At 40.2% G+C, this 24,494-nt stretch overlaps 1 protein-coding gene across 4 annotated transcripts in view; it reads left to right on the forward strand.

Annotated features, from left to right (window-relative positions):
• LOC140739488 (C-terminal-binding protein 1-like) overlaps positions 1-24,494 on the forward strand; it is a 118,565-nt gene that overhangs the window by 85,766 nt on the left and 8,305 nt on the right. For all 4 annotated transcript variants that reach the window (XM_073067840.1, XM_073067839.1, XM_073067842.1 and 1 more), the window contains 5 exons: positions 3,530-3,674; positions 6,856-7,062; positions 15,161-15,375; positions 16,452-16,582; positions 22,301-22,428. In XM_073067840.1, the coding sequence (XP_072923941.1) occupies positions 3,530-3,674; positions 6,856-7,062; positions 15,161-15,375; positions 16,452-16,582; positions 22,301-22,428 (826 nt within the window). The remainder of the gene's footprint in view (positions 1-3,529; positions 3,675-6,855; positions 7,063-15,160; positions 15,376-16,451; positions 16,583-22,300; positions 22,429-24,494) is intronic.

Consider the following 24,494-nt stretch of genomic DNA (forward strand, 5'->3'; position numbering starts at 1 on the left):
TCGTTTAATGCTCACACTCAGTCATTTCTGACATCTTCAAGCCTAAATGCTTGAAACCGCAGTGATCAAAACAATTAGGAATTGTCTTTCTTCTTATTTCTTGCCAACTACCAGTAACAAAAATCTCTGCTTTTTGAACAGAAACACATGCAACTGACACTATTTAAAAATTGTTCACTCTAAGCACAGTGTAGCATCTAATGGTCAAACACGTGCTTGTGGTTGGCTCTAGTTAGAACCAGTTCAGCAGCAATCTTTTACCCCATTTAAGCAGCTTAACATCCCAAATAAATGAAGGGAATCCCAGCAATTTTCTCAATTAGATTTTGTTCTTTAAGTGTTATCTCAAATTAACCGGAATCTACTACTTAATAAATATAATAGTGCTTTGTGTATAAAAGCCAAAAAATGGCAGATGCTGGAAATCTGAAATAAAAACTTAAAATTCTGGAAGTATGTCCTAAGACAGGTGACATCTGAAGAGAAAGGTAAAGATATTTAGGCACCAAGGTAGTGTAGCATTTAGGTGACACCAGTACAGCTCGGAGCGTTCCTGTGTTCAGTGTTCAATTCTGTACAGAGCGTGTACATCTTCTCCATGGAATTTATGGATTTTCCCGGGGTGCTGAGGTTTCCTCACACAATGACATACCAAGTAGGTTAATTGGTGATTGTAAGTTGTCCTGTAATTAGTTTAGGGTTAATTGAGTTTGTCAAGGGTGTTCGAAGTACCAGAAGGGCTGCGCTGTATTGCTCAAAAGAAATTTTCAAGGTGAGTAACCTTTTATGGCAACTTGACATGGAAGCTGGATATAAGGGGAACCATATTTCTACTGAAGGTGGTAGGAGAGGAGGTGAGAGTAGGGAAACCCATAGATAAGGACAGAATATATATTAGAAGTGTTTTTGTGAAAGTTGTTAACAAAACAGATGTGATAGAGTTGGAAGAAGTGGAATGGAGTCCTTGGGAAGGGAAGGGTAACAGAGATTGGGAATTTGAGGGTAGTGTGAAAATTGGCAACAAAGAAGAAATGGTTCACCTTCTTTCGGCATAGAAAGCAGAACAAATACAGCTATTGTACGAGGAAGGTAGGGGAAAAATAAAAGCATAATTGATTTATCCAGTTAAAATTAGCTTTATTTGACACACCTACATTGAAACATCAAAACATGGTGAAATGCTTTGTTTGTGTCAATGACCAACACATTTCAAGGCTGTGTGAGGACAGCTGCAAGTGTCGCCATTCTTCTGGCACCAGTATCGTATGCCCACGGCTCATAACTTTAACCTGTATATCTTTGGAATGTGGGAGGAAACCAGATTACCTGGAGGAAACACTTGTATTTAATGGGAGAACGTACAAATTCCTTACAGATGGTAGCGGGAATTGAACCCGAATGGTGATAGCTGCTGCTGTAAAATGTTGCATTAACTGCTACCTCACTGTGACACCCTAGTTACACGAAAACTAAATACTGAATGACTCACCAGTAGTATGAAGTACTAGATAAAGTTCTCAGAGGTCTGCATTGGAAACAAATGCTGGAATGGATGAAAGAAGAGCTTGGTGTTGCACTTATATAGATACACATACATAATGGACATGCTGTCCAAAATGGGGTTATTTATTATGACTCTTCTGCACAACATGTAGTATGGGCCCAATCCATGGGTGGAGAATGTACAGTGCTTCCTGAATAAATGGGGACTGCACCCCCTTCTATTGTTGTTGCTTGTTTTGCATTAATCTTTTTGCTCATTGGGGAAAAATGAATTTAAAAATGGTGATTACCTGGCCAGAGACACATTCTGGTCAAAGCTTTCCTGTATCATCACATCTGTCAGCTAGTCTCTCAGTCTTTGCATGGACTGATGCACAACTACAGTCAAGTTGAAGTGGTCTTGGGGGGCCAGACTGAAATGTAGTTGAGGCAAGGCTGTGTTCTGTGGCAGTTGGTTCCACCAATTGTTTCTTTTTATGCTATATTACCTGAAAATTCTGGGAATGTTGTTTGAAGGGCTTGCATTAAGAACTGGGGGAAGTATGTAGGTATGGTAAAGATAAACTATGGCCCTTATCCCCACAGTCAACAAAAGACCTCTAGTTCAGCTCAGAATCTCCATATGCAAAACCCCAAGAAAAGATGAATAGAACTTAACAAAGCCCTTGTTCTTAAGGCTGCCTTTTACTGTGGCTGTATCGAGTTTTGCATGAACCTGGGTATACTAATATCAAATATCACTACATATCAAGGTTCCGTCTCACTGTAGTGTCACAAAATGTATTTGGCCATACTCCGTCAAGTTGGACTATACCATTTCATTTCTGTATAGAAGAAATATTCTTTATCCACTTTATCCAGAAGAATTAATCTTATCACAAATCAATCAGGCAATACTCTTTAAAAAAAATAATTGACACCAGGAAAAGATAGTAGATCTTTTCTAATTTTCTGAACAAATTATTAATCTTTTTGTTAGTAGAACTGTTGATCTAATGCTCAGACATTAGACCTGTCAGATCTTCTGTGTACTTTTGGAATTTTGGCAGCAACTCCATGTTGTCCATTTGACAGCTTTACTTGGAAATGAGATGGTGATCTTTCTCAAATGTGTTTTGTCGGGTGAGTCTGGAAAATGATGAAAGCACATTAGTCAAGATTCATCCCAAACAGCTGCATAATACAGGACTCTGCTTTTGTAGCAAATATTAACTGCAGCTGGAGAATCGTCAGCTTGAAAGCATCCCTCTGGTCTTGCTAGTTGTTCAGTGCAAAGTGTTTTCCATGACTTGGTGTTGCCAGTGTCCTTGCTGCAGATCCAAGCCAAATGCTGAGGTATGCACTGAAACTAGGTGCAAGCATTGTGAAGACTGATTTAGGGAAGGGCTACAGTACTTCCTGTGAACACAGTAGTTAGAATAAAAAAACAAGAGCTGTTTGCTTGAACTGTATATGAATGTTGATTGCTGCCATGCTATTTAAGTGATTAGAAAAACATGACTTGTGATGAAAATGTTAACTTGAATATTTTGTTTGTGTTTGACTCATGGATTAAAATATATTTTTGAAGTAAAAGAACTATTGCAGATGAGCATTGTGTTTATTGAAGGAGTTACTCGGGAAGTGACCTTGGAATTCCATACACCATTAACTGATGCTTTTTTAGGTGCATGTAAATCATACAGCATGAGCTGTGGTTCCAAAATAATGAAACAAAATTGTCTATTATGTTTTACATTTGACCTCTGTGCTTGTTAGAGTCTTGGCAAGCATATTTAACCCACACAATAATATGCTGTAAAGTCTGATAGGGTAATGAAAAAAAAGTTTACACTGTTCATATTCATTTAGCTTATAAGAGACCTTGATGTATTGCTATGTGATTTAAGCCCTTTATTTAGAAATTGCATGATTTAAAATCACATTCCATTGTGTTGTATAACCTTTCTCTGAAAATTGAATGAAGTGACACTTGCATATGTGAAGAAAATAACAATCAAGCTGATGAGGTTTTCTTTTAAAATAGGTACTGAATGAAGCAGTGGGTGCCCTAATGTACCATACCATTACATTAACACGGGAAGACCTTGAGAAATTCAAAGCACTTCGAATTATCGTCAGGATTGGTAGCGGTTATGACAATGTCGACATCAAATCTGCAGCAGATTTGGGTAAGCGTTTGGGGCTGGCCTTTATTCTGGAGAGCCACTAGGTAATATTGAATTAAATCTATTTCCCAGAACTGTGTAATTGTTGGTATAATGGCACTTTCTAATTGTGTGGAAACCTTGTTGTACATAAATGAACTGAATAAATAAATACGAAGATTTCCAAGTAGTAAATTTTAATCTGTTTATTGAATATTTTAATTAAAATTTATTGTGGAACACCAGTAGGCTGCTTACAACTAAATACAGATTATCTTATATACAGTACTTGCTTACACAACGTTCTGGTATGCTTTTGAAATGGTGAGTTGGAGACTTCAATTGCCTGTTTTAGCTAGTGAGTTCCAGATCTCCTTAACAGTTGCCAGAGAGTTGTGAAGGCACTGTCAACAGAAGAGAATATGTAAAGTTTGTACACATTCTAATTTCAGTTGAATATATTTGCTGTGTTCATTCACAATTCATCCTTAAAGTCATGCTTCTAAGTACGAACTAATATTTATGCCATGAAAATGTCAGAGAATAACCAAATCCAACAATGAAGAATCAACCTCCTAGCCCTGCTATTTAGCAGAATTGCCTTTGTATTCTCCATCATCGGTGTCCTGGGAATCACCAGCGACCAGAAATTAAAGTGTGCTAGCCATACAAGTATTATGGTGACAAATATCACAAATACTATTGCCTGTCATGGACACGCCAAAGTCTTTTTAGAATGGACAAATCAAGAGCGTGGTGGAATCTTGCCCAACAGTGTTTGGTACCATATAGCACATTCCTACAAGACGTTATGGTGTCTTTCTTTTTGGAGAAGTGTACAGGCAGAAGTTGAGACTACTTTGCATCCTCTGCCTTTTCCTTCCTCCGCCTTCCACAGCCTAGATACTTGTCCCCAATAAGCCTAGATGGCAGTATCGATGGCAATTTGAGAGTAAATTGCAGTGAAACAGACCATTCCTGAACTGATCAGCTGGTACCTTTTCCTTCATTGTGGTGTAACCTTAGTAGTGAGTGTAACCAAGTTGTGGAATCCTTAGAAACCAAGGGAAAACCATGGAAATTGGATAAATGTAGGAAACTGAACTAAATCCCAGCTCCTGAACAGACAGACTAGTGTCTGCCCCTCCCGGGCCATGCCAAAGGAAACGAGAACACCTGAAATTGAGATCCTGAGCATTGTAGTAGTATAAATTACAGAGATAGATGCAAATTGACAAAGGAATTGGATCTCTATTAGGATTTTAGATACACCCCCCCCCCCCCCCCCCCCCCCAAACCAAGCTAGGCAGTCTGTATGGAGGGAAATGATCAGTTGTCTTTTCGGTCTGAGACCCTTCATTAAGACTGAAAGGGGGGCACAGAAGCCATGAAAGGAATATAAGGTGGCAGGCAATAGGTGGAATAAGGAGAAGGGGAATGTGGGTGGTGGAACAAGATGAAGTAAGAAGCTTGGGTGGTGATAGGTGGAAGAAGTAAAGGGCTGAAGAAGGAATCCAATAGGAGAGGCAGTGGATTTTGGAAGAAAGAATGAGGAAGGGAACCAGAAGGAGGTGATGAGCAGGTGAGAAGAGAAGGGGTAAGATGGCAACCAGAATGAAGAATAGAAAAAGAGGAGGGAAGGGGGAGAAATGACCAGAAGTTAGAGAATCAATGCTCAAGCCATCAGGTTAAAGGCTACCAGACAGAATGAAGTGTTACCTCTCCAGTCTGAATTTGGCCACATCATGGCAATAGAGGCGACTCAGAATGGGAAGTCAAATTGAAATAGGTAGCCACAGAGATCCTGTTTTTTGCAGCAGACAGAATGAGTGTTTTCAACAAAGTGGTCCTCCAATCTGCAGTAGGTCTCAGCAATGTTAACAAGGCCACAATGGGAGCATCAGATACAATAGATAACCCTGCCAGACTCGCAGGTGAAGTAATGCCTGACCCGGAAGGACTGTTTGGGGCATTGACTGGTGGTGAGGGAGGTGTAGGGATACCACTTAACATGCTTGCAGGGGTAAGTGCCAGTAAGGAGATCAGTGGGGCTGGATAAGTGTACAAGGGAATCACATAGAGATTGATTCCTATGGAAAGTAACACACGTGGGAAGGGAAGGACAAACTTAGTGGTAGGATCTCATTAGACATGGTGTAAGTTATGAAGAATGATGTACTGGATACAGAGGCTTCTGGGTTGATATGTAAGGACATGAGGAACCCTGTCCCTTTTATGACACTGGGAGGATGGGAGAGGGCAGATGTGTGGGAAATGGAGGTGTATCGGTGAGGCCAGCAGAAATGGTGTTGGAAGGGAAACCCCGTTCTTTGGGGGGGGGGGGCCGGAAGACTTCTCAGATATTCTAGAATTGAAAGCTTCATCCTAAGAACAGATGTGGTGGAAACAGAGGAGCTGAATGAATGGAGTAGCATTTTACATGTGACAGGTTAGGAGGCAGTATTGTCAAGACAACTGAGTCTTTGGGTTTGCAAAAGATGTCAGTGGATAGTCTGTCTCCAGAAAAGGAGACAGAGATTGAAGAAAAAGGAGAGAAGTGTCAGAGTTGGACCAAGGAAATTTAAGAGCAGGGTGGAAGTTGGAAGCAAAGTTGGTGAAGTTGACAAGTTCAGCATGGATGCAGGAAGCAATACTAATGCAGTCATCGATGAAGTGCAGAAAGAGTTAGGGAGTGTCTACTTACAATGTGGACTGCTCCACATAGCCAACAAAAAGGCAGGCATAGCTGGGGTCCATGCGGGCACTTTGGGCTTGAAGAAAGTGGGAGCGGCAAAAGGGGAAACTTGAGGGTGAGAACTAATTCTGCCAGATGAGAAGGGTAGCAGTTGAGGGGATCTGGTTAGATCTATTGCCCAGTATGAAGTGGAGAGTTTTAAGCCTTCTTGATGAGGGGTGGGGGGGGGGGGGGGAATGGGCATGTTTAGGAACTGCATGTCTGTCATGAAATAAAGGCGGTTTGAACCAGTGAACTGAAAGTGATTCAATTGATGAGTTTTAAATTGTATCATTAGAGATTGAGGCAAAGTGTTTTCCTTTGCATGTCAAAACTGCTAAAACTGTTTACCAATGCATTTGAAACGGATTATTTTGCCATTTTGTTCAGTTCAAATGAACAAAATTCTAAAATGAATAGCCCTGCTATTTAGTGGCAATGGTTGAATCACAAATACTTTCTGTTTAACAGGGATTGCCGTTTGTAACATTCCCTCGTCGTCAGTAGAAGAAACAGCAGATTCGGCATTGTGTCACATATTAAACCTTTACAGGCGGTCAACGTGGCTCCATCAAGCCTTGCGAGAGGGTACAAGAGTGTCAAGTGTTGAGCAGATCCGAGAAGTAGCAGCCGGAGCAGCTCGAATCCGTGGAGAAACTCTGGGCATCATTGGACTGGGTATGTTTGTCAGATGGTGTATAATCCTAAGAGCTCCTTGTCTTCCTCACTCTTTCTGTTTTTCTAATTGACTGCAACAATTCAATGAAAGCTCCAGAAGGTTGTGAGTTCAAATCCCACTCCAGCACTTTGAGTATAAAACTTGGGTAGCTACTCCATTGCAGTCAACAAAAAATGCTGAAGCAAAGAAAGAGCTATCCTTTGATTTCTTTCTCTTTCTTTTTTTTTTGAGGTACTAAATAGGAGCTTCATCAACCCACAAAAAGTATTTGTATTATACTTTGAAAAAAGGGGATTTTATGTTTTGTCCATGCCCTTTTTTTTCTTGCTTAGTCAACACACTATAGAGTAGGTTATCAGCTGGCAAATTTGAGTTTAGTTCACTGCCACATCACAGTGACTATCATTGTAAGTACGCCAGGATGCCATGAAGAAGTGAACAGTGATAAATGCAACTTATTTTTTTAAAATTAAAGTTACTTTGCTAGCTTAGCAGTCTGAAGCTAAAAGCAGGCTTCAGTTATACCAGTGCCTAAGAAGAATGTGGTAACCTTTCTCAATGACCATCGTCCAGTAGCACTAACAACCACTGTGAAGTGCCTTCAGAGGTTTGTGATGAAACATATCAACTCTTGCCTGAGGAGAGACTTTGGATCTGCTCCATTTTGTCTACCATCACAACAGGTCTACAGCAGGTGCCATTTCCTTGGCTCTTCACTCAATGCTGGAACATCTAGACCGTGACAGTGCATACATCAGGATACTCTTCATTGACTACAGCTCTGCATTCAAAACCACCGTCCCCTAAAAGCTAATCAATAAGTTCTTAAGCCCAAGCCCTCAATAACTCCTTGTGTAACCGGATCCTGGATTTCCTCACTTGCAGACCCCAGTCTTCTCCACAATCTCCATCAGCACATGTGCACTACATGAGCGTGTGCTTAGCCCCCTGCTCTATTTGCTTTATACTAATGACTGAGGCTAAGCACGGCTCCAATACCATTTTTGGGTTTGCTGATGACACCACTGTCATAGGCTGAATCAGCATATAGGTGGGAGATTGAAAATCTGGCTGAACTGTGCCTCAGCAGTAACCTCTCACTCAATATCAGCAAAATCAGAGCTGATTATTGACTACAGGAGGAGGAAACTGGAGGTCTATAAGCCAGTTCTCATCGAGGGATCAGAGGCGAAGAAGATAGAGAATAGGTGCAGGAGTAGGCCATTTGGCCCTTTGAGCCAGCACTGCCATTCACTGTGATCATTGCTGATCATCCACAATCAGTACCCTGTTCCTTCCTTCTCCCCATATCCCTTGACTCCGCTATCTTTAAGAGCTCGATCTAACTCTTTCTTGAAAACATCCAGAGAACTGGCCTCCACTGCCTTCTGAGGCAGAGCATTCCATAGATCCACAACTCTTTGGGTGAAAAAGTTTTTTCTGAACTCATTCTAAATGGCCTACCCCTTATTCTTAAACCATGGCCTCTGGTTCTGGACTCCCCCAACATTGGGAACATGTTTCCTGCCTCTAGCATGTCCAATCCTTTAATAATCTTATGTTTCAATCAGATCCCCTCTCATCCTTCTAAATTCCAATGTATACAAGCTCATTTCGCTCCAATCTTTCAACCTATGACAGTCCTGCCATCCTGGGAATTAACCTCATGAACCTACACTGCACTTCCTCAATAGCAAGAATGTCCTTCCTCAAATTTGGAGACAAAAACTGGACACAATACAACAGGTGTGGTCTCACCAGGGCCCTGTACAACTGCAGAAGGACGACTTTGCTCAGCTTTAAGATACAGCTTTAAATTCTTCAGTGTTACTTCACAGGATCCAACCAGCATGTAAGTGCCATCACAAAGAAGCCATGGCAATGCCTCTACTTTCATAGAAGTTTGCAAAGATCTGGCATGTCATCTAAAACTTTGACAAACTTGTATAGATGTGTAATGGAGTGTATACTGACTGGTTGCATCATGGCCTGGTAGGAAACACCAATGCCTTTGAACAAAAAAGCTGACAAAAAGTAGTGGATGCAGCCTAATTAATCCAGGAGGTACAGAAGCCTCAGGACCCACACCACCAGGCTCAGGAACAGTTTTTACCCCTCAACCATCGGGCTCTGAACCAGTGTGGATAACTTTACTCACCCTAACATTGAACTGTTCCCACAACCTAGGGACTCCCTTTCAAGACCTCTTCTCTTGTTCTCCATTTATTGTTTATTTATTTATCATTATTTTAGCTTTTTTTTTGTATTAATCTGTTGTCCTTTATACATTGTTTGTGGTTTTCATTAATTCTGTTGTTTCTTTGTATTTACTGTGAATACCCACAAGAAAATAAATCTCAGATTTGGTATATGGTGACATATGTACTTTGATAAATTTACTTGGAACTTTAACATATGCTGGCAACTTTCTAAGTAATTATGTCACATTTTCTGGACATTGAGATTTAACAAATAAAAAGTTCTGCTTTAAGCGATTCAAATTCACTGGTTGGCTCAACATTTATTGAGCATGCCTAAAAGAATTCCTTCTTGGCTCACTTCAGTGAACCAACACATTATTCTAGCAGAAAAGGACAGTCAACTTCCTTCCCAGCAAAAATGGAGTATTACAGTATTCCTCACTCAAAATTCATAGAAATTTACTTTATGGGACAGAAAGGATTCTGTTTTATCTTTGTTGCAACTGAGGAAGTAGTTATTTGGGCTAATGCCATTTCTGAGATCTTTGGTTCTCATCACAGGTTGTTGTTGTTCTTCATGTGGTTGACGTGTGCTTTAAATTTTGTGTGCTTCTGCCTGCTTAATTTCATGAAAGCTAGTTTCATTTACACTGCACCTTTTGTTTTTCTGTTTTTAATTTAAATTTCTTAAAATTGACTCTTTGCAAAGAGAAATGGGCCATTCCTTACTACCTGCCTGGGGTAAGTTTAGCGAATCTTACCTCTTAATTACAGTTCTGTCCTAGTAATATCCTCTTAAATTTCTTCAATCAGTTTGCTGTAACCAGAACAGCATGTAAGTACAGTTTAACCTGTACCCTCCCACCCCCAGCTTTTGTGTTCTATCTCCAAGGCTAATGTCTCAAATGCCATCTTAGACATTTTATCAATCTCTAATTACTGGTTGGTTGCCAGTAACTAGTGGTATTCCACACGGGTCAATGTGGGGGACTGCTTTTCATGTTGTATGTCATTGATCTGGATGACAGAATTAATGGCTTTGTGACCTAGTTTGCAGACCATACAAAGATAGGTGGAGCTGCAGGCTGTGTTGAGGTAGCAGGAAGTTTGCAGAATTTGGTCAGATTATGCGAATGTGCATAGAAGTGGCAGATAGAATACAGTTTAGGAAGTCTATGGTCATTCACTTTGGAGAAGGAATAAAGTTGTAGACTATTTTCTAAACAGGGACCAAATTTAGAAATCGGAAGTGCAAAGGGACTTGAGTCTTAGTGGAGGATTCCCTGAAGGTTAACTTGCTGTTGATGGGAAGGCAAATGCCATGTTAGCACCTATTTTGAGAGGACTGGAATATAAATGCAAGGATGTAATGCTGAGACTTTATAAGGCATTGGCCAGACCACATTTGGAGTGTTTTGAGCAGATTTGGGCTGAAATTGAAAGGGGTTCAGAGGAGGTTAACAAAAATTATCTTGGGAATGAAGGGGTTAACATATGAGTAATGTTTGTCTCTGTGGATCTATACTTGCTGGAGTTTAGAAAAATGAGACAGTATCTCAGTGAACCCTATCAAATATTGAAAGGCGTAGGTAATGGACAAGGATAGGATTTTTCAATAGTGAGTCTAGAACCAGAGGGTGCAGCCTTGGAATATAAGAATGTCCCTTTAGAACAGAGAGAGGAGATATTTCTTTGGCCTGAGTTTGGTGAATCTGGAATTCATTGCCACGGATGGCTTTGGAGGCCAAGTTATTGAGTATACTTAAAACAGAGGTTGATAGGTTCTTGATTAGTCAGAGTGTCAAAGGTTACAGGGAGAAGGCAGAAGAATGTGGTTGAGAGGGATGATTACTATGATAAAATAGTGAAGCAAACTCAATGAGCTGAATGGCCAAATTCTGCTCCTGTCTTATGGTCTTATAATGTTTCAATGTACAGGTGTCCCCCGTTTTTTGAACGTTGGCTTTACGACACCTCGCTGTTATGAAAGACCTACATTAGGTATCTGTTTTCACTAACAGAAGGTGTTTTCACTGTTGCGAAAAAACGCAGCACGCGATAAAAGGTAGTGCGCGAAAAAAGACAGCGCGTGCCCTGAGCAGCCAAGCTCCTCCCCCGGAACTGCATTCTAGCCGGCATTGCTTAACACGTGCTTGGGAGCATCTGTGCTTTATGTCGATTTATTTTGTGCATCCATTAGCACGATGAGTTCTAAGATATTGGGAAAACCTAAAAGAGATCGTAAGGGTGTTACAGTTAGCATGAAACTAGACATAATTAAGTGTTTCGATGGTGGTGAACGAAGTAAGGATATAGTGAGTTTGGCTAAGAGTTTGTGGAAGTTGACGAAGATGATGTTGAAGAGGTTTTGGCATCCCATGACCAAGAACTGACAGATGAAGATCTGATGAAGAGGAAAGGATAACAATCAAAACCGAACTCAGTAGCGAACGGACCAAAAGTGAAGTTGTCCAGGAACTGAATGTGAAGAAACTGCGTGAGGTTTTTGCTGCAATTGACAATGCTACAATGATTGCAGAGAAGTACGACTTTAATTTTGAAAGGGTACGTAGGTTTAGAGCATACTTTCAGGATGGTTTGAGTGTCTACAAAGAACTGTATGATAGAAAAATGTGCAAGGCTAAGCAGTCAAGCATAGTGTCATTTTTCAAGCCTTCCACATCAGCCACAGCAGATGACGAACCTCGACCTTCGACATTGAGGCAGGCAGACATAGAAGAAGGTGACCTGCTTGCCTTGATGGAAACAGACGATGATGAGATGACATCCCAGTCTCCCACCATCCCAACCTCCGACGACTCAGCCTAACACACCATCATCAGTGTGCTCACTGTCTTCCGATTCCAGTAAGTGAAACTACACTGTACGTACATTATTTCTACTTTATATAAGTGTATTTTTATGTGTTATTTGGTATGATTTGGCAGCTTAAACGTTACTGGAGATTGTGTTTCTGCCGAGAGCGCTTGCGCCAAGTGTTTCTGCTGACAGTGCTGCAATGATTGCAGAAAAGTATTCCTACTTTATATAGGCTGTGTATTTATCAGATCATTCCTGCTTTTACTATATGTTACTGTTATTTTAGGTTTTATGTGTTATTTGGCATGATTTGGTACGTTATTTTTTGGGTCTGCGAGCTGCGAGCGCAGACAAACTTTTCCCGTATAAATAAATGATAATTGCCTCTTCACTTTATGACATTCCAGCTTACGAACCGTTTCATAGGAGCGCTCTTCTTTCAGATGGCGGGTATCCCACCACGCTTGTATATTATTTTGACTTGTGCTGATGATTTCAGCTTTATCAGTTGATTCCAGTTTGCCCCTCAGTGTCTCCTTAACTGGTCCATTGTCCTGAAATTTTTAAAAATCCTTCATCGCAATAAATTGCTCTGCCAAAATTGAGTTTTTCATATATAGCCATTTCTCATTTTACAAACTGGTGTGTCCTGTAAAACATTTTAGTTTATAAATCAAGGGCTGGGAGAATGCATTATGGGATTTTAGTTCAGGTTTTTCTGCCTTGGGCTGAGAGTGGGACAAAATTTGTTTTGAGAAATTAATTCTTAAATCAAGGGAACAACCTAAAGAGTCATTAACAGCTTTGAACATGATGCTTTTTTAACAGGTAAGTGGGTTGCAGTGTGACACCATTGGTAAACCTCTAAACTACAGTAGCCACATTGGGCACCCTGGTAGCAAAGCTGTTAGTGTAATGCTATTACAGCTTGGAGCGTTACAGAGTTCAAATCTGACACCATTATGTGAGGGGTTTCTGTACATCTTCCCAGTGGAAGGCGAGTGTTTTCCCCGGGTGCTCTAGTTTCCTGCCACAGTCCAAGAGTAAATCATGCTTGACTAATCTGTTGGAGTTTTTCGAGGATGTTTACCAAGGGTAAATCATGCTTGACTAATCTGTTGGAGTTTTTCGAGGATGTAACCAGGAAGTTAAGGCGGGGGAGATCCAGTGGATGTAGTGTACCTCGATTTTCAGAAGGCATTTGATAAGGTCCCACATAGGAGATTGGTGGGTAAAATCAAAGCTCAGGGCATCGGGGGGAAGACATTGACATGGATGGAAAACTGGTTGGCAGATAGAAAGCAAAGGGTAGCAGTGAATGGGTGTTTCTCGGAATGGCAGGTGGTGACTAGTGGGGTGCCACAGGGCTCAATATTGGGACCACAGCTGTTTACAATTTACGTCAATGATTTGGATGAAGGCATTGAAAATAACATCAGCAAATTTGCTGATGATACTAAGCTGGGTGGCAGTGTGACATGTGATGAGGATGTTAGGAGAATTCAGGGTGACTTGGATAGGCTGGGTGAGTGGGCAGATGGCGTTTAATGTGAATAAGTGTGAGGTTATCCACTTTGGGAGTAAGAACAGGAAGGCAGACTATTATCTGAACGGTGTAGAGTTAGGTAAGGGAGAAATACAAAGAGATCTCGGAGTCCTTGTTCATCAGTCACTGAAGGTGAATGAGCAAGTGCAGCAGGCAGTGAAGAAGGCTAATGGAATGTTGGCCTTTATTACAAAGGGAATTGAGTACAAGAGCAAGGAAATCCTCTTGCATTTGTACAGAGCCCTGGTGAGACCACACCTGGAGTATTGTGTACAGTTTTGGTCTCCAGGGTTAAGGAAGGACGTCCTGGCTGTAGAGGAAGTGCAGCGTAGATTCACGAGGTTAATTCCTGGGATGTCTGGACTGTCTTACGCAGAGAGGTTAGAGAGTCTGGGCTTGTACACGCTGGAATTAAGGAGATTGAGAGGGGATCTGATTGAAACATATAAGATTATTAAGGGATTGGACAAGATAGAGGCAGGAAATATGTTCCAGATGCTGGGAGAGTCCAATACCAGAGGGCATGGTTTGAGAATAAGGGGTAGGTCATTTAGGACAGAGTTAAGGAAAAACTTCTTCTCCCAGAGAGTTGTGGGGGTCTGGAATGCACTGCCTCGGAAGGTAGTGGAGGCCAATTCTCTGGATGCTTTCAAGAAGGAGCTAGATAGGTATCTTATGGATAGGGGAATCAGGGGATATGGGGACAAGGCAGGAACCGGGTATTGATAGTAGTTGATCAGCCATGATCTCAAAATGGCGGTGCAGGCTCGAAGGGCCGAATGGTCTACTTCTGCACCTATTGTCTATAAGATATACTAGGTAGGTAAAATGGTCATTGTAAATTGTCCTGTGATTAGGTTAGATTTAATTGGGGTTGTTGGAATGGTGTGGCTCAAAGGGCCAGAAGGGCCTACTCCACTCTGTATCAATAAATAATAAATAAAAGGCAAAATGCTGTAGGTGCTGGCCATCCGTAACAAAAAAAAATGTGGGGATGCTCTGTAGGTGAAATGGCATCTGTAGGAAAAGGAAACAATTTGATTATGATCATCTTGTCAAAAGCAAGACACGTCACTGACCCATCAGCAGTTAAAATACTCACCACACTCCTGTAAGTGAAAGTAGATTATTTAATAGCAGGCATCAGGCATAAAGGAGATGAAAAGACTCAAGAACATGCAAATTGTTAAAAGACTGAACAGGCTGGTGGTAAGAAAATGTCACAAACGAGCAGAAATAGATCATGGTCCAGTGGCCTAAATGTCTAAAAAAGAAATGTGGTTTTTGAGAAGGATGCAAGTGTCCTTGCCAGTGAGATATTCTGCTCAGTCAGTGCTGATTGGCTGGGCTCCTGCTGTTACATGATGCCAACCGTGAGCAGTGGCTGAACCTCTCATAAATTCTCCTCTACACAGATGTGGACTAGTATTGGCACAGCCTGCTGAGTTCATTTCTTTCTAGCTTGCTATTAAGTAGATTGGTATTCTTTTTCTATAAACTGGAAAAAAAAATGCTTCCTTTCTCTTGCAGGCCGTATTGGTCAGGCAGTAGCTTTGCGGGCCAAAACATTTGGATTCAGTGTAATCTTCTATGATCCATACCTGCCAGATGGAGTGGAGAAGTCGCTTGGTCTGCAGAGAATTAGCACCTTGCAGGATCTGCTGCTTCATAGTGACTGTGTGACCTTGCACTGTAGCCTAAATGAGCACAATCATCACCTCATCAATGACTTCACCATAAAACAGGTATAAATGCCAGGAGCGCACATCTCAAGTTTATTTCATTACACAATTCCTTTGGAGCTGTTTGCACTGTTTTAAAAAAAAAAAACATTTTTTAAAATCCATAAGCTGATTAGAATAAAATAAAGATGGTGTTGCTTCCAGAGAGTTTATAATTTATTCTATACATAGGGCATCACTCAAGGCAGCATTCAGTACTCAACTGAGTTATCATGAATTGCAGAAAAAGATTTGTCTTTCATGCTTAGAACAGTTATAATTGGCCTACTTAATCCACTTAAAAGAGTAGATCAGAGTAAACCAGGTTAGTGTATGCTGAAACCTGAATCGCTTCTTTCCTTTATGGACATCAGTCAACCAATTAGGCTTTCACAGCAATCCAAGAACTTTTTAATTAGTTCTACGGATTTTATTTTTGTCTCATTTGAATCGAAGTCTTGAACTGCCAAATTTCGTCCTTAATTCTCTAGTTACCAAATGAATCATGTAGATTATGAACATCCCTTATTTTGTCCATTGTCTGCACAAAATTAACTAACTTCTCATCAAGATAACACTATAAAGAGCTCTTATCCACAAGGCATCCTTGACCACTAATATTACATCCGGCATTATTATTCCTTAATGTAGTGAGTCATGATGTTTCTTAAAATATGATAAATTGAAATTTGGTAATTGAGTAGTGAACTGATTTGAAAATTGGATAGATTATAGTTGGCTAATTAAATAGCAGTTTAAATTATGAAATGCATATTGCTCTCTGTTTACAATTAGTTCTCTGTGCACTCTGAATATTATGAATAACATTACTTCTCTTACTGGCATTCACTATCTGCTAGACGATAAATGCTTTGTGCCATTATATTCAGAAAGAATTTTACAGAAGGAGATTGAGCTATGTCTGGTTTGGGGATCTGTAGTTCATCCATGTTCAGCAAATCCATATTTCAACATATTACTGTGTTTACCAACATAGTTTATTGTATTGTTCATGAGCTATTTTACTCCTGATTTATCAACATTGCCCTTCAGATATTTGCTGATACTGTTGTTAATTTTATTATAAATCTGACTCTCAGATGCGTCAAGGCGCATTCCTGGTGAACACTGCACGAGGAGGTCTGGTAGATGAAAAAGCATTGGCACAGGCACTGAAGGATGGACGGATACGGGGGGCAGCTTTGGATGTTCATGAATCAGAGCCTTTCAGGTGAGCTAGTTTGCAGATTAATGTACAAAATGGGTAGATTTTAACAAGTCAGGATAGTGTGAGCAGTTTCAACTTCCTAAGTATCAACATCTTGGAAGATCTATTTTGGGCACAACATATAGATACAGTTACAAAGAAGGCACAACAGGAGTTTAAGGAGAATTGGTATGTCGCCAACCACATTCGCAAATTTCTACAGATATACCATCTGGTTGCATCACCATCTGTTATGGAGGGGCCACTGCACAAGATTGGAAGAAGCTGCAGAAAGTTGTAAACTTTCATCATGATCACAGCATTCAGGTCACCTTCAAAAGGCAATATCTCAAAAAGGTGGCGTCCATCATTAGGGACCCCATCACCCAGGATATGCCCTCTTCTCATTGCTACCATCAAAGTGGAGCTACAGGAGCCTGAAGACACGCTCAACATTTCAGGAGCAGCTTCTTCCTCTCCACTGTCAGATTTCTGAATGGACAGTGAACCCGTTAACACGTCTTCAGTATTTAGTCCCTTATTGAACCTCTAATTTATATTTGTTGTATATACTTTAATTTATAGTTTTTATTATTTTGTATTGCAATGTACTGCTGCCAGAAAACAGCAAATGTCATGACACATGACAGTGATATCAAACCTGATTCTGTATATATTAAAAGGAAAGTCAGAAACACGACCTGGTCCGGCAGCATCTTTCAAGAGAGACTTAGCATTTCAAATCAGTTTTCTTGACAGAACATGGAGGAACCTTCATAAACTTCCACAGCCCCCAATGACCCTGTAATTTCAATCTGAGGCCGACATGAGAGCATCCTTCGGGGGTGGGGAGGGGGAAGTCCCATTGAAAGCATCCTGCCTAGACGGTGTACTTGGCTGAGTAACTAAAAACCTGTGCAGATCAACTGGTTGGACAGTTCACCAATATCTTTAACTTCCGGCTTCAACAATTTGAGTTATCCACGGCTTCAAACAGGCTTCAATTATACATAGTATCCCACCTCAGTGACTGTCATCCAATAGCACTTTCATTCACAGTGGTGAAGTGTTTTGAGTGGTTGATGATGAAACTATCAACTCCTGCCTGAGAAACAACTTGGATCTGCTCCATTTTTCATACTTGTGGTGCACAGCAGGTCAACAGAAGATGCTGTTTCATTGGCTCTTCACTAAACCCTGGAACATGTGGACAGCACAGCAAAGGTACATGCATCAGGATGCTCTTCATTGACTACAGTTTGGCATTCAGTACCATCATCCTCTCAAAACTAATCAATAAGCTTCAAGACCTTGACTTCAGTACTTGTGGAATTGAGTCCTCTATGTCCTCACTTGCAGACCCCAGTCAGCTGAGATTGGCAAATTTCCTCCAGAATCTCCATCCGTACAGGTACACCACAAGGCTGTGCACTTGGCCTCTGCTCAACTTGCTTTATGCTTATGACTGGGGTTAAGCACAGCTTCAATGTCATATTTAAGTTTGTTGACGACATTTCTCTCGTTGCCTGAATCAAAGATATAGAAGAGGGATTGAAAATCTGGCTGAGTGGTGCAACAGCAACAACCTCTCAATGTAAGGAAGACCAAGGAGTTGATTTTTGACTTCAGGAGAAGGAAATGAGGGGTTCATGAGCCAGTTCTCATTGGGGTATCAGAGATGGAGAGCATCAGCAACTTTAAATTCCTCTGTGTTATCATTTCAGAGGATCTTTCTTGGGTCCAGCACGTAAATGCCATTACTAAGAAAGCATGGCAGCACCTCTACTTCCTTAGGAATTTACAAAGATCTAAAACTTTGGCAGGCTTCTGTAGATGTGTAATGGAGAGTATGTTGACTGGTTGCATCACAGCCTGGTATGGAGATGTCAATGCCCTTGAATGGAAAATCTTACAAAAATGAATGGAAACTGCCCAAGTCCATCATGGGTAAAGCACTCTCCACCATTGAATACATCTACACATAGCATTGTTACAGGAAAACCACATCCATTATCAAGGAGCCCAACCATCCAGGTCATGCTCTCCTCTTGCTGCCATCAAAAAGAAGGTACAGGAGTCTCAGGGTCCACACTACCAGGTTCTGGAAGAGATATCCATCAGGCTCTTGAACAAAAAGGAATAACTCCACTCATTCTGCTTCTGGTGTTCCCACAACTGATGGTGTCACTTTAAGGACGCTATATTTTTATTTCATTCTCATTATTTATTGCTCTTTATTTATATTTGCATTTGCACGATTTTGTGTTCATTGATCCTGTTTACAGTTACTGTTCTATAGATTTGTTGAGTGTGCCTGCAGGAAAAAGAATCTCAGGGCTGTATGTGGTGACATATATGTACTTTGATAATAAATTTTAATATTAATTTTGAACTTTGGCGTGTCTTGATTACCTGAAAGCATTGAAGGCCAACTTCAGAGCTTGTGGCATTTTCTGTTTTTTTACTTTAGCATCTGTAGTATTTGGCTTTAAGGTAGTATATACAGTGCCTTGCAGAAGTATTCAGTCCCCACAACTATTTTTCACATTTTACTGTCTTATTTTCTAAATGTAAAATATACTAAAGTAGGATTTTTATGCTAACCTACAAAACGTTTTGCATCATGTCAAATCAAATGAAAAATTCCAAAACCGACCAATAATTTATTAAAAAATGAAAAACCAAAACTGAAGCTGAAAAAGTACTCATCCTCATTGTGATTACTATGCTAACTTTCTTCAAGTGCAATATACTTCCATAATTCGTTAATGTAGAAAATTGGAGGATCACTTGTTTTCAATGAATTCATAAGACCTCTGTAAGGTCCAACAGTATAGTAGATTTTCAACAGACCAAACCAACATGAAGATAGAAGAGCATTCAAGACCAGTCAGGGAAGTTATAATAGAGAAGCACAAAATCTGGGGAAGGATACTCAAAAGCATTGAACATACCTTGGAGCTCTGTGCAGTCCATCATGAAAAAGTTGGGGGGTGGGATATGAAACCAAGTCATACTGCCTAGGCCAGGCCGCCCCTTTATACTTAGTCACCAGAGAAGAATGGCACTTCTAAGAGGCTGCTGTGATGCCAACGGTCACTCCGAGTGAGCTGCAGAAGGCAGTGTCTGCAACTGGAGATGAAGTTCATGGCTGCACAATCTCTAGCCTTGCACAAAAAGGGTGTTTATGGAAGAGTGGCAAGGAAGAAGCTCTGGCTTAAAAAAAAAGGTCTCATTGGGCAGAAGGAGTGTGGTTTAGGACATGTTCTTTATCTATGATTCTCCATTGTATAAAGGTGTCAGCATAATTCCTTGTTTCCTTCAATTATAGATGAATACTCAGCAGTTCAAACAGAGGGTGGAGCATTGAGTAAAGAAAATTTCATTCTTGGCTTTTCAGCAATTTTGATGCTGATTTACTTTAAGATGAAAGTTAATTAAACAATAGACCTACAGTGCCTATAAAAAGTATTCACCCCTCCTTGGAAGTTTTCATGTTTTAATGTTTTACAATATTGAATCACTGTGGATTTAATTTGGCTTTTTTAATACTGATCAACAGAAAACACTTTTGTGTCAAAGTGGAAAAAAATTCTACAAATTTGTCTATATTGCAATTATTAGGCACAAAATAATTGATTACAAAAGTACTCACCCCCTTCAAGTCAGTATTTAGTAGATGCACCTTTAGCAGCCATTACAGCCTTGAGTCTTGTGTGGATAGGTATCTATAGCTTTGCACATCTGAACACTGCAAATTTTCCCCATTCCTCTTTAGAAAACTGCACAAACTCTGTCATATTACATGGGGATCATGAGTGAACAGCCATTTTCAAGTCCAGCCAAAATTTCTCAATTGGATTGCGGTTGGGGCTTTGACTTAGTCTCTCCAGGACGTTAACTTTGTTTTATTTAAGTTATACCCATGTAGCTTTGGCTTTGTGCTTGGGGTCATTGTCTTGCTTGAAAACAAATCTCCTAAGTTGCAATTCTCTGGCAGACTGCATCAGGTTTTTCTCCAGAATTTCCCTGTAATTTCCTGCATTCATTTTACCCTCTACCTTCACAAGCCTTCCAGGGCCTGCTGCAGTGAAGCATCCCCACAGCATGATGTACCACCATGCTTCACGGTAGGGGTGGTGTGTTTTTGACGTTATGTGGTGTTTGGCTTAAGCCAAACATAGCATTTAGTTTGATAGCCAGGAAGCTCAGTTTTGGTTTTATCAGACCATAGAACCTTTCTTCCAGCTGACTTCAGAGTCTCCAACATGCCTTCTGGCAAACTCTAACCAAGATTTCATGTGAATTGTGTATTTTCCAACAGTGTCTTTCCCTTTGCCACTCTCCCATAAAGCTGTTAACCTGTAAAGCACCTGGGCAACAGTTATTATATGTGCAGTCTCTCCCACCTCAGCCACTGAAGCTTGTAACTCCTCCAGAGTTGTCATAGGTCTCTTAGTGGCCTTCCACTGTAGTCCCCTTCTTGCACAGTCACTCAGTTTTTGCGGATGCCCTTCTCTAGGCAGATTTACAGCTGTGCAATCTTCTTTCCATTTCTTGATGATTGACTTAACTGTACTCCAAGGGATATTCAGTGACTTGGATATTTTCATGTATCCCATCTCCTGACATGTGCTTTTCAATAATTTTTTGTGGAGTTGCTTGGAATGTTCTTTCATCTATATTTTGTAATTTTTGCTAGGAAACTGACTCACTAGCAGTTGGACCTTCCAAATAAAGGTGTATTTTTACTACAATCAATTGAAACATTGATTAAACACTAGCGATCTCCATTTAACTAATTATGTGACTTCAAAAACCAATTAGTTGTACCAGTGATGATTTGGTATCATGTTAAAAGGGGTGAATACTTGTGTGATCAATTATTTTGTGTTTTATATTTGTAATTTAGATAACTCTGTAGAGATATGTTTTCAATTTGACACATCTTTTTTTTGTTGATCGGTGTGGGGGGGAAAAAAGCAATAAATCCACTGTGATTCAATGTTGTAAAACAATAAAATATGAAATCTTGCAAGGTGAGTGAATACTTTTTATAGGGAGCCCTTCCCTCCAGGGCTAAAGCTGTAGTACAAAACTGCCACAGCAGGTGTTCATCTCTGACAATCTTGTGATTCAACCCAGCTAGCATGAGTGAAATATATAGCCCTCTGTTGTGAATAAGCTTTTTCTTATTGATCAATAGTATTACCAGCATTAATATTCACTTGGATATTCCCAATCAATGCGGACCAAATCTGAGAGTACTGGAATAAAGTCTGACTGTTGGACAAAGATAGTCCATCTCTTGGACAATTTCATAAACTGCACTCTGATACATGTTTGTTAAAGTACCAAGTTTTAAGTTTACTCCAAAGCCTTTATCCACATTGAACTGTTATGGAATGGTCCAACGATAATGTAGCTTTTTGCTGCAAGTGTGAAATGAGAAAAAAGCTGCTGTGGCATTTGTCTTGCTGTCTGTCAAATTGTCATTCACATCATGAGTTTGATTCTTAATAATTATTTTGTGATTTCATAACATCCATCCACTTGGCTTCACCTCAAGTCATTGTAGTAGCGTTCAAACCAAAGGAGTTAGATGGCAGGTCCATTAAACTTTGCAACAAAAATACGTATTTACACTCTACAGGACTATTTCTCATGCTTGTTCTTGAAAAGCTTATTTTTATCAGATTTGTAAGATTACTACATTTATAATTTCTTTTTGGTGTATTTTAGCTTTAGTCAGGGGCCTTTGAAGGATGCGCCAAATCTCATTTGCACCCCACACACAGCGTGGTATAGTGAGCAGGCTTCAATTGAAGTGCGAGAAGAGGCAGCTAGAGAAATCCGAAGAGCTATCACAGGTATGATGTGATGTTTGTGGTCTGAGTGTTATTAATTAGGAAATGGGGAGGAATGGTCCTGGAATGAACACTCCATGTGCACAGTGCCATGGCTGATGTGCCCTACAATGAACAAAAAATGTCCATCCTTCTAGTTTTGTTAGTTTTGAAACAGTTTCATTGCAATTTCCAAGGGCAAGGGTCAAGGCAAATTGGCTTATCTGTTCGTGTTCATGGTGGAACAAATGAAATCAGGGATGTGCAAAGATGCTGGAATTGGAAGACTCCTGTGACCTGGACTAGTTTTTAGACCACCAGAACAAATTCATGGAATGTTTTTCAATATAAAGATAAGAATTCAAAATATCACAAAAGGTTATAAAGGCAATGTTTTCCATAAAACAATATAGAATATTTGTATTCTATTCATAATTGCAACTTTTAAAAATTACTTTATAGTCCTGGTTTAAATATATTTGTGCATTTGGAGCAAATGAACCAAATACTGAATTCAGCCACAAGAGGACAGGAGTGTGCCTTGCCATCAGCATGGGAATTGTGCTATCCTGTGGTAGAAACAATTACAGCACAAACTGAAGCAAAAGAGTGATCTTGCTTTATAGCTCCTCATTTCTTTTCAACATCTCTTGTAGTTATGAATTGGCACTTAACAGTGAAAGTCAAAATAGAAACTCGGATGCTGAAAATAAAACAACAGGCTGAAAAAAATCATGTCAGGCAGCATCTGTGGAAAGAGAAAGATTTAACGCTCTGGGTCTGAGATGTTGCCTGACTTGCAGAGTAATTTCATCATTCAGTTTTATTTCAGTAGCTACAGATATTTGAATGTATGAAGCAAGAGTTGGTCACTCTGCTCTTCAATCTGTTCTTCCACTAATAAGATCATAGCCGATCTGACTTGAATCGGTTTTGCATTCCTGTTTATTCGAGTTGACTATTAAACCCTGGTTTAACAAGTATCTGTTTACCTCTACTTAAACAGTAGACCCCATTAACCAAGGTAGCCTCCTGTTCTGGAGATCTGAGTTGAAACCTATAGTTATTGTTGTTTTTGGTTCGTCTTCAACCCATAAATCTAAGTGATGAAAATATATTGTAGATGCTGCAGATTCTGAGAGACCTTTGATAGTTTGTGGTGATATTTGGGAATCACAAGTGCTTGACTTCAGTTAATTTAATATGTAGTATTAAACATAATTATTTTTCTCATCCTTCATTCTTATTGGAATTAAAGAGACTGAACAACAGAGCCCATACCTTGAATGTGCCCTTGTGCGCTAGTTCAATAAATTCACTTGTAATTTGAGCATTGTGCTTCTTAATGTTTCAAAGGCCTCATGGTCACCTCCATCCAAGTTGGATTTGGGCCTTAAGTTTAAAATTTTGATTAAAGATCGTTATTAAGTTAAACTAATGTAACTTAATAAATACATAACGTAAAATGAAACTACATTTTTAGTAAGCATCAAATGAATGTGCCCATTCTGGATATGGCAGCATGGCTGGCGTAGATTTGAGAGGCTACAGACACAATGTATCTTGCCCTAAGCTCCAGGAGTGATTTAATTCTGTGGTGCAATGTGCAGCTGTGGCAGTTGCACATCTGGTAGCCCACCGTTAGGATATCAATGTATGTTTGTAGGGGTGTTCACTGACCCTGGAGGTTAGGTTGCAAACATTTTGTCACTAGTCAAGGTAGCATCATCAATGAGCCTGTGGAATCAATGCTGAGGGGGTGCTGCAGGTGCCAGAGGAACCAACACTCTCAATGCCCCATACCAGGGATACGGGCCAGTGGAGATCATTCAGCTATCCAGTTGGCTGGCACCCAGCAGAGACTAGCTGCCAGTGTAACAGCCAACCAGTCAGAACAAGTTAGGCCAATATAAACATGAGCACTCAGCAGAAACAGCACCTAATTGCACATTGATGATGTCTCTTTGACTGGTGATGTAACATTTGTGATCTAATCTCTAGGCTCGGTGAACAACGTTACAGGCAAGAAGCCAACCTGAGCTACTAATCTCTTTCATTTCAATCAATGTATGTACCATCCAGCTCACTGT

Source organism: Hemitrygon akajei, chromosome 15 (genome assembly GCF_048418815.1).
Source record: "Hemitrygon akajei chromosome 15, sHemAka1.3, whole genome shotgun sequence".
Classification (NCBI taxonomy): domain Eukaryota; kingdom Metazoa; phylum Chordata; class Chondrichthyes; order Myliobatiformes; family Dasyatidae; genus Hemitrygon; species Hemitrygon akajei.